The 11,291-nt window shown below is 33.5% G+C and overlaps 1 protein-coding gene across 2 annotated transcripts; it reads left to right on the top strand.

Moving 5' to 3' along the window:
- The first annotated feature begins 3,397 nt into the window (after window positions 1–3,397).
- Window positions 3,398–10,558, top strand: LOC114184039 (ABC transporter G family member 39-like). Of its 2 annotated transcripts, XM_085673557.1 has the most exons (20): window positions 3,398–3,821; window positions 3,912–4,032; window positions 4,168–4,256; window positions 4,695–4,779; window positions 4,885–5,175; window positions 5,267–5,357; window positions 5,584–6,484; window positions 6,603–6,763; window positions 6,903–7,006; window positions 7,139–7,304; window positions 7,394–7,474; window positions 7,600–7,715; window positions 7,928–8,260; window positions 8,358–8,648; window positions 8,738–8,821; window positions 8,960–9,093; window positions 9,195–9,422; window positions 9,526–9,697; window positions 9,784–10,038; window positions 10,118–10,558. In XM_085673557.1, the coding sequence occupies exons 1-20, from the start codon at window positions 3,457–3,459 to the stop codon at window positions 10,385–10,387; spliced, it is 4,338 nt and encodes a 1,445-aa protein (XP_085529683.1). In that variant the 5' UTR covers window positions 3,398–3,456; the 3' UTR covers window positions 10,388–10,558. The 2 variants fall into 2 exon arrangements, with proteins under 2 accessions (XP_085529683.1, XP_027927077.2); XM_028071276.2 differs by lacking the exons at window positions 3,398–3,821; window positions 3,912–4,032 and having other exon boundaries at window positions 4,156–4,256; window positions 7,603–7,715.
- Window positions 10,559–11,291: the final 733 nt, after the last annotated feature.

The raw sequence follows: 11,291 nt of genomic DNA, 5'->3' as shown, positions 1-11,291 counted from the left end.
TGCCATCCCTACATCCAAGTATTTATTATGCACCTCCGAACTTTTCACCTATGCCGGTTATACTTTTCAAAAAGAAAAATAAATAATGTTAAGTAAATCAGGTAGATAGTAAATTCTGCTTACCAAACGCATTTACTGCTTTGCTGTATATTTATTGAAAGTTCTGCATCTTCCAATCACTTTTAATCAACTTGAACAGACATTCTTTTTACTAAAAGAAATTTAGTTACCAAACGTATTTACTGCTTTGCTGTATATTTATTGAAAGTTTTGCATCTCCCAATCACTTTTAATCAACTCGAACAGACATTCTTTTTACTAAAAAAAGTTAAGTGGTCACCGAATTTCGAAATCTGATTTAGGGAATCATTGAGTTTGGAAATCTGGTCAAGAAATTTACTCATTTAAGAAGTTACCAAATTTCGAAATTCTGTTAAGGATGATTTTGAAATTCATTGTATTTCGAAATACAATTTTAAAATTCACCGTATTTCAAAATGCGGTCTTGAAATTCACCATATTTTGAAATCCAGACGATTCACCAGACACTCACCTCTCCTGTTCCGGAAAAATGTTTTCAAAAATTAGTTTAGTGTGTTTTGAAAAAGAAAATTTGAAATTATGGATGCAAGAAGAAATTTTATAGGGTGCAGGAAGAAAATTTATTTAGACACAAGTGATTAAAATTAGTGTTATTTAAGAAGGCCAAAACTCTCGTGTACTTACAACAACGAAAAGTTTAAAATACCACTATTGCTGTCTCTAACAAGAAGAAGCGAGGTTTGTTCTGGAAGGAATCATATAATATGAAAAACGTATTCTAGAAATCTTGTTCCAAGATGTCATATTTTGAAAAGCTTGTTTCAAAAAATTTATTGTGAAAGTTATATATATTTTGGAAAATCCATTCCAAAAATTTTGTTCTGAAAAGTTCATTTCGAAATAAATTTTGTGTTCTGAAAATTTTATTTAAAAAAAAAATAAAGAAATAACTCTTGGGAAGGGTAAAATAATGATTTTAAAAATTAAGGAGATGTAAGAAGACAAAACAGCAAATAAAACCTAGAAGAGGATTCGTTTGTCTTCCCAAAACACACTTTCACGCCTGATTTACCTGTTTTCCTATCTTTCTCTCCTTATTCGCAAGTTGTAGAAGTGAGAATAAAATTACTCATCAAATTTGTTTAGGATAACAACGTCATTCCATTTATAACTTAATTAGATGCTCTTTGCTCAATATACCCTAATCTCGGGAAAATAAGAAAACCAAAAACTAAATCAATTTTTCCTTACATAAATAATATGTATAATAATAGGATGAATCAAAGAAAAGAGAGAAAAACTAATAAACCAAAACCTTTTAATGCAGAAAATTTCAATATCACTAATAATAGTTAATAAGTATGCTACAAGTTTTTGTTCAACTTTCAAAGGTTCAACCAAAAATATCCCCATCACTGATACGGGTGGACAACAATACAACAATAGTTAAACAACAAAGAAAACCAAATATATCGTTTAATTGTATAAAACCTCTTCTTTCTGAACAAATTTGTGAAAAATATATTTTTCTCTCTTTTTCTTGGTGACCTGTTTTATTTTATTAAAAATAAAAAGAAACACTCAAATTTTATATCTTTTTATCTCTAAAAATTTTGATGTAAAGATTACTTATTAAAAGAAAACATTTTTTTTAATTAAATCACTATGGGTCCAATAAATTAGCGATCAATAAAATACTTAATTCAAATAAAGTGGAATTTGGTGCCATAACCCATTAAAAGAAATCCTTAACAAGGGTTTTATTCTAGAGCATTGTTGAACATAGTAATATTGGATGTTTATTGTCTTTTACATATTATTACAGCATTTGGATAACGTAAAATAGAGGCATCTTCATATATATAACAAACGCTAGCTGGTTTTGCAGTGTTGGAGAATCTGAAAACTTGGGTTTGGCATCTCTATAACATAATATATATATATATATATATATATATATATATATATATATATATATATATATATATATATATATATATAAAAGGACAATGTAAGGGAATATTTTCTGCTGAAGATACCATGCTCTTTAGTGTCACAATACGTATAAATACGTATAAATTAATGCTACTAACGTATATACTCTAACTAATAATAATCAATAAACAATGTTGAATAGTGAGTTAAATAACATCAAACTCAAGAATTTGAGTTCAAAACAATAATATTTTCTTGGGAGACAGATCAATTAAACCATGTTAAGCAACCCTGCCCAACCATAAATATATGTATCTGTTAAAAAACATATGCAATTTTAGTAATTTGAATGGAGTTAATTTAACTTTAAGCACTTTTGATAATTCACTCAATTAATCCACCACTCGTTGTTTTAATGACACAAAAAACAATGATTATAAAGATCCATAATATATTTTTTAGTTAAATATGATTTTATTTCTTAAACTTATTTCCTAAATTTATGTAAAATTATATTTGTTTTTAATTATAATTAATTATTTTAATATGAAATACATATTAACAAAACATTATATTTTAATTATGTAAAATATTTTAATATGTATTTAAAATTATAATGTATAGAATTACTTTTAAACCATATTTTAATTATAATTAATTATTTTAATATGAAATACATATTAACAAAACATTATATTTATTTATTAATATTCATTTTCTAGAGTAATAAAATATATTTATAAATTTTTAATTATTATATGTTACACGATAATTTATTTAAATTATACGATAAGATTAACCGATTAAATATAGTACAACATTAATTATGTTTGTTTTTAGTAGACTTTCTCTGCGCTTTTGTCGTTATGATTTTGGAAAGTTACGGAATAAAGTTATCTTGACTTTCGTGCCTTGTCATCTCCTTGAAGATCTCTGAATGCCTGTGTCAGTGTTGCATCTTTCTAGAATACTGTTTTCAACATAGCTGTTACAATTATACAGACTGATTATTACATTCTTATAATTTAACTCACAACTTCATGAATTAATACTTTATTATAATTTTTTATTACATTTATTTTTATTCTGTTTATTTTTATTATTTTAATATAATATTTTATTATAAAAAAATAGTGAATTGAATGTGGGATTGAATGGGAGGGTCAAACGGTGTTTTTTGGTAAAAAAGAAGAACAAAAGAGAATTAAAAGAGAATTAATGGGGAATTAAATGGGAGGGTCAAACAATCTTTTCCGTGTAAAAGAAGAACAAAAGTAGACAAGATAATTAATAGAAAGAGACATTTATTCACATGGGCATGCAAACTTTACTCTCGTGACCAAATGCTTCCATGGTTGGTCACGTAAACTTCTCACCTCCCACCTTATAAATACACAACCTCTTTCTCTTTCAAATCATACTATCCACCACTATTTCCTTGTCTCTGCAAACTCTGATACATAGATACTGTTTAGACTAATGGCTTCGGCACTTGCAGGGGATGATTTGGTGGCATCGGTGAGCAGTCGCCGGAGCTGGACAACGGGAAGTTTCAGGGAGGCGTGGATGGCGCCGCCCGACGTGTTTAACGTGAGTGGTCGCCACACGCACGTGGACGACGAGGAAGACCTCAAATGGGCCGCCATACAACGCTTGCCAACTTTTGAACGCATGAAAAAAGGCGTGCTCAAGCACGTGCATGACGATGGAAATGTGGTGGTCGATGAAGTCGATTTTTCCAACCTCTGCTTACCCGACAAGAAGCTCTTGATCGACAGCATACTCAAGATTGTCGAGGAAGATAATGAGAAATTCCTACGCAGACTTAGAGATAGAGTCGATAGGTGCATGGCTAATGTTATTAGTTATACATCGCCGTTTCTCTCTGTCATTTTCATTATTTTCTGACCTGGTTTGTTCTTGTTTTATTGTAGAGTGGGGATTGAACTTCCGAAGATCGAAATTCGGTGCGAGAATTTATCTGTGGAGGGTGATGTGCATGTTGGGAGTAGAGCACTCCCTTCCCTGCTTAATGTTACTCTCAATGCTTTTGAGGTACTTCTTTGTTTCTAATCCAACACTTTTGTTCTCTGATTCAAAAACTAGCTGATTTCTGCATTGGATTTCAGTGTTATGGCTACTGCTATAACATACTAATGCTTTGTCTGATTATCTTGTTTACACACGCAGAGTGTTCTGGTATTATTTCACCTTGCACCGTCAAGGAAGAGGGAGATTCAGATTCTTAAAGATGTTAGTGGGATCGTTAAACCGTCAAGGTAGTTATATCAAACGTTTCCCTAGAATAAGTGAAAAACGTTTTCAGAAGTTCTTAGAATTCTAATGATTTTTTTTTTAATATACCTGATAACGAGTCGTTATCGATCCGATGCCTACAGAAGTTTGGTTTTACAAACTTCACTCTAAAAATATTTAATCCCATGATATGACCAAAATAGTTCATATAACTAAGAGACAAACCTTACCCTTGATCTAGATTTATACTGAAAAAAAAATCCAAATTTGCTTTCAAAGATGGATTGATCTTGATTGTGATGTATTTAGAATTGTTTTCTCCGGAAAGCCAAGTTCTACAAAGGGAAAAAATACATTTATGAACCTTTTTATTAGTTGAGGGTGGATGTTGACTCCCAGTTGCATCCGAAAATTTTATGATTTTTTTTTATTTGACTTATTTTATTTGGTGTTTATCTAAGGTTGACGCTCCTTTTGGGACCTCCAAGTTCTGGGAAAACAACACTGCTTTTGGCACTTGCAGGGAAGCTTGATCGTCATTTAAGGGTTTGTTCTCATTTTTCTGTTTACAAATCAGTTTACTTCGATCATACATCATATCATGTGTATGTTTTTTAATATGAAGTGAGCTCTATGTTGAAATGTGATCAGGTATCTGGGAAAGTCACATACTGTGGGCATGAGCTTAATGAATTTGTTCCACAAAAAACCTGTGCTTATATTAGTCAACACGACATTCACTTCGGAGAAATGACAGTGAGGGAGACATTAGATTTTTCAGGACGTTGTCTGGGTATTGGCACAAGATACCATGCATTGGTGGAACTGTCGAGAAGGGAGAGAGAAGCAGGAATAAAGCCAGACCCTGAGATTGATGCATTCATGAAGGCTACAGCATTATCAGGTCAAAAAACCAATTTGGTAACAGATTATGTTCTCAAGGTTGGTGTCTCCACTATAAATTATAAACATTCTGTGTATGATTTTAATTTACCCTCTTTTATGTAAGTTGTCATCTATTTTATTCTGACAGATACTTGGGATGGATATTTGTGCTGACATTATGGTCGGAAATGATATGAGAAGAGGCATATCTGGTGGACAGAAGAAGCGAGTAACAACAGGTTAACTTTTTGTTAGTAGATGCACCACCAAGAAAAGAAAGTTTTACTCTCACACGATATTGTTAAACATTTAAACTAGTTCATGTAGTATGCTAGAGGTTAATTCCTTAAAAATATATGTTTTTCAAAGGTACTCACTTCAGTCTTTTAGAATGATGGTTTCTAAATAAGCATATTTGATTATCCATTAGTTTATAATATCTATTTTAATTGTAAATGGATGCAGGGGAGATGCTGGTAGGACCAGCAAAGGCACTATTTATGGATGAAATATCAACAGGGTTAGACAGTTCCACCACATTCCAGATATGCAAGTTCTTGAGGCAAATGGTTCATATAATGGATGTAACCATGGTGGTTTCTCTTCTACAACCAGCACCAGAGACCTTTGAACTCTTTGATGACATTATCCTACTTTCAGAAGGTCAAATAGTGTACCAAGGTCCACGTGAAAATGTGCTAGAGTTCTTTGAACGCACTGGTTTCAAGTGTCCTGAGCGAAAAGGAATTGCTGATTTTTTACAAGAAGTGACATCCAAGAAAGACCAGCAACAATATTGGTCAAGAAGAGATGAACCTTACAGATATGTTTCAGTTCCTGAATTTGTGGAAGCCTTTAATTCCTTTGACATAGGAGAGGAACTCGCTACTAAGCTTGGGGTACCCTACGATAAGAGCCGAACCCACCCTGCTGCCTTAGTGAAAGACAAGTACGGCATAACAAACTGGGAGCTATTGAAGGCGTGTTTTTCAAGAGAATGGCTGCTTATGAAGCGCAGTTCTTTCGTTTATATATTCAAGACAGTACAGATAACAATCATGTCTATTATTACATTTACTTTGTTCCTTAGAACAGAAATGTCAGTAGGAACATTTGAAGATGGACAGAAATTCTTTGGAGCATTGTTCTTTAGTCTAGTAAACGTGATGTTTAATGGGATGGCAGAACTATCTATGACAATTTCTAAGCTTTCTGTCTTCTACAAACAGAGGGATTTCAACTTCTACCCTGCATGGGCATTTGGTTTGCCTATTTGCCTTCTCAAGATCCCTCTGTCCTTTATGGAATCAGGGATATGGATTATCCTTACATATTACACAATTGGATTTGCTCCTTCTGCAAGCAGGTAATTAACACGAGTTTACCCTTTTGGCATTGGAAAGCAACTTAAATCAAATTTTCAACTTTCCTAAACTAGAATGGTAAAAATTTATTAATCCAAACTTTTCCCTTTGTTTCATCAGATTTTTCCGATCATTCTTGACGTTCTTTAGCGTTCATCAGATGGCTCTCTCTCTATTTCGGTTTATTGCCGCAGCTGGTAGAACACTAGTTGTTTCTAATACACTGGGTACCTTAGCCCTACAATTGGTATTTGTGCTTGGAGGTTTTGTTATTTCCAAAAGTAAGTCGTCGACACTTCTTAATTTTGGATGAATCTTTTAGTTTAGGTGAAGCTTTAGTAAGATCAAATGTTGTAAACTTTTTGAATTCTTCTTTTTTAGTTCAAACTATTGCAACATGTTTTCTTTTGGTGTTTGTAGATGACATTGAGCCATGGATGATATGGGGTTATTATTTATCTCCTATGATGTATGGTCAGAATGCCATAGTAATGAATGAATTCCTAGACAAAAGATGGAGTAAAGTAAGAATTCAATTTTCTCATAGCTTGGTTATATACTTGCAGACATCAAGATAAATTTGTTTCAGGCGTTAGTTAATTATATTCTATGAACTTTAAGCATTGTTAAACATCGTTTATCTTTATCTTTTACAGCCGAATACAGACTCTAGAATTGATGCACCTACAGTTGGAAAGGCGCTTCTCAAATCTAGAGGCTTCTTTACAGAAGAATATATGTTTTGGGTCTGCATTGGAGCCTTGCTTGGGTTTTCTATTATCTTCAACATCTTATTCATTTTGTCTTTAACTTATCTGAATAGTAAGTTACACCCTTTTTATTTCCAAAGTCTTTAATTTAGTAAAATTTGCACCTTTGATAAATACCTTTAATGCCAACCAAATTTTCAGCTTTTGGAGATTCAAAAGCAGTCATCTCGGATGAAGGTGACGAAAAGAAGAAGTCTTCCTCTAAACAGCAAACCCTTGAAGGTTCTCAAATCTTTCAACCAAGTGCATCTTATTGTTATTTAGAAAAATGTGTAGTTGCATGTTGTTCTCGTGCAACTCAGTGACAGACACCTTTTCTTTCGCGTTGCTAATTCTTGTGAAAATAGCAGGTACAGAAATTGCTACATCTTCGAACCAAGAACCAAGAAGAGGAATGGTTCTACCTTTCCAACCTCTTTCACTTGCCTTCAACCATATAAGCTACTACGTAGATATGCCTGCAGTAAGTCACTGAGTTCTAGAAAGTGCTTTCACTTCCGTACATGACAGATTAAATATAAAGCCTCTTTTTCAAATCTTATGTCATATTAAGTGTTCTTATAAATTTAATGCTTTTATATGTTGATCAAAATTGTCATAAATAGTTAAATTTAATTCAAGCCTGTTCATTTTACTTCATAGTAAATGTTCTGTTTTTGATCTATATTACATCAGGAAATGATGAGTCAAGGAATCCAAGGTGATCGACTTCAACTGCTACAAGATGTTAGTGGTGCTTTTAGACCAGGCATATTGACAGCACTTGTGGGTGTTAGTGGTGCTGGGAAAACAACCCTTATGGATGTATTAGCTGGAAGAAAAACAGGTGGGTACATCGAAGGAAGTATTAGCATCTCAGGCTACCCAAAGAACCAAGCAACATTTGCTCGTGTCAGTGGTTATTGTGAACAGAACGATATTCATTCTCCACATGTTACTGTATATGAATCACTAATATTTTCAGCATGGCTTCGCCTCCCTTCAGATGTAAATGCACACAAACGAAAGGTGTGTGGGGGATAAACTAAAAAATCATATTTTCTCGGCCATTATGAATAAAGTAAATTTTTAACGATAATATTTTTAATTTTGTTCGGTGACACAGATGTTTGTTGAAGAAGTTATGGAATTGGTTGAGCTTAAAGCCATCAGAAATGCAATTGTGGGTCTTCCAGGAGTAGGTGGTCTATCAACAGAACAAAGGAAAAGGCTTACCATTGCTGTGGAATTGGTTTCCAATCCTTCAATTATCTTCATGGATGAACCAACATCTGGTCTTGACGCTAGAGCTGCTGCTATTGTTATGCGAACTGTGAGAAATACTGTAGACACAGGGAGAACCGTTGTGTGCACAATTCATCAACCAAGTATAGACATTTTTGAAGCTTTTGATGAGGTAGTGTGGACTGTATAGACTATATAGAGTGTGTATGTTATTTCTTTGGAAGAATATTGCATGTAACTTTGCTTATTTTGTTACTGTAGCTTTTGTTGATGAAAAGAGGAGGACAGGTTATCTATGCCGGACCTCTTGGACGCCACTCACATAAGCTAGTAGAATATTTTGAAGTGAGTTTGAAGCATTTCAATGTGTATATTGTCTTTGAGATCGACCTTAGCTAGCTTCATACTTTTTCCAGCACTGGCTCCTCTTATTTTAATCAGAAAATGTTTCATATAATTATATCTACTGTGCATAAATTTCAGGCTATCCCAGGTATTCCAAAAATCAGGGATGGTTACAATCCTGCCACATGGATGCTTGAAATCAGCTCTACTTTAGTTGAGGCTAATATTAATGTAGATTTTGCAGAGATTTACGCTAAGTCTACCCTATACCGGTATGATTTTTCATGCTATAGTTATGTTATTTTTGTTAGTGTTTGAGTTTATTCTTTGTTCTGTCTTTGTAACTGTCTATTTTCTGTGTACTTTTCTTCAGGAGGAACGAGGAGCTTATTGTGGAGCTTAGTACTCCAACACCAGATTCCAAGGACTTGCACTTCCCAACCAAGTATTCCCAATCGTTTTTTGTTCAGTGCAAAGCTAACTTCTGGAAACAATATTGTTCTTACTGGAGATTTCCTCAGTATAACCTTGTCCGATTCCTCATGACAATACTCGAGGGGTTGATGTTCGGCGTGATTTTCTGGCATAAAGCCCATAAAACGTATGCTATCAAACTTGCCTATTAAGTCATGGTCTTTCACACCAAAATTTGCATTTCAAGTTACTATTCATTTTGATGTTTGTCTAACAAATTTTGATGGCAGGGATAAACAACAAGATTTAGGGAATCTTTTGGGAGCCATGTACGCGTCTGTGTTGTTTCTGGGAGCCATGAATGCTACATCAGTACAACCAGTTGTTGCCGTTGAAAGAACTATCTTCTACCGTGAAAGAGCAGCAGGGATGTACTCTGCATTGCCCTATGCATTTGGTCAGGTACAAAAGCAAAGAAAGAGCAACATAGAGAAACCCTTTGAGAAATTTAACAGAAGACTAATAAAGACACTTAATTGATTATGCAGGTGGCAATAGAGGCAATTTATAATGCAATTCAAACAACCATTTATTCTCTTCTGATTTTCTCAATGATTGGGTTTGAGTGGAAAGCAGCAAACTTCTTTTGGTTGTACTACTACATGTTCATGTGCTTTATGTACTACACATTGTATGGGATGATGGTTGTAGCATTGACACCGGGTCACCAAGTGGCTGCCATTTGCATGTCCTTCTTCATGAGTTTCTGGAACTTGTTCTCTGGCTTTGTCATTCCTAGGATGGTAAGCGATTATTATTCATAAGTTAATTTTCTGTTTTTTTCATAGAAAGCTAATTTTGTTTGTCCTAAATGTTACACAGCAAATTCCTATTTGGTGGAGATGGTATTATTGGGCTTCTCCTGTTTCTTGGACACTGTATGGTCTAATTACCTCACAACTAGGTTACAGAAGTGCAGAATTGGAGATACCAGGTAATGGAACCATGGAACTGAAGGAATACCTGAAACAAAACTTTGGTTATGAGTATGACTTCCTTCCGGTTGTTGCTGCTGTTCATGTCGGCTGGGTTGTCCTCTTCTTGTTCGTTTTTGCCTGTGGCATCAAATTTCTTAATTTCCAAAAAAGGTAGAATTAGCAAAGTCATAGCAGTTTTTATTATGTCCAATCAATATAAGAATTAAGATAATGAGTATGTAGATAGGTGAGAAAGTAGTTTAAAATGACAGTAGTTTTTTTACCTTTGAGAACACTGAGTATTTGTTTCACTTCTATTAATAATTTTATTAATAATTGCTTAAAATTGTCGTGGCTCTACCAACGTGTGCTTCCTTCAATTTATATGAAAAATTCATTCAGTTATTGCGATCGCATACTTATTTTTATCCCCGTTGGGTAGAAAGGAGAGAAAGGAGGGAAAATAAATAACATAGATTGTTGGTTTTTTTTCCTAACGTAGTCCAATATGCCTCATAATGATATAAATGGGTAAATTTTAAAAAAAATTTGAAATTGGGCAAATCGTGCCCTCCACACGATTTTATTACAAAAAAATCGTATCCAAAAACGATTTTTCAAATTTAAATAATCAAATTCTGAATTATTATACTTCTGTACATTTATAACATTCTATGCCTCCATTTCACACATCTACACTCTAAAAGTTTTATTATCGTCTTTCATTCAAAATTAAAATAAGAAAATAAAAGTCTTAACAAAATTGTCTCCTGGTCAACATAAAATAACGTTGATTATTGAACAAAAGGCTTTTGATTTTGTTTTCTTTTCATGGGTTGCGGTAAGTCTTGCAAAATAAATGAAGTTATTTGAATTATGTGAAAAAATAACGTGAAAGAAAAATTGGTACCATACAGCAAAGAAAGAAAAAACGTGAAAGAGAAGTGTGGGTTGTGATTGCAGAGTTCATTGTCAACTATGTCCCTTTAACACAGAAGCACCTTAAGTCTCAACTGTTACAATAAATGTTTTGGGTATTGGGCTCTCTCGTAATCGATTATAATCGATTACAGAATCTT

The sequence above is a fragment of the Vigna unguiculata genome, chromosome 1 (assembly GCF_037176805.1).
Source record: "Vigna unguiculata cultivar grain cowpea cultivar isolate G323 ecotype 2 chromosome 1, ASM3717680v1, whole genome shotgun sequence".
Classification (NCBI taxonomy): Eukaryota; Viridiplantae; Streptophyta; class Magnoliopsida; order Fabales; family Fabaceae; genus Vigna; species Vigna unguiculata.
The sequence above is the reverse complement of the archived record's forward strand: the minus strand, read 5'-3'. Positions and strand labels throughout refer to the sequence as shown.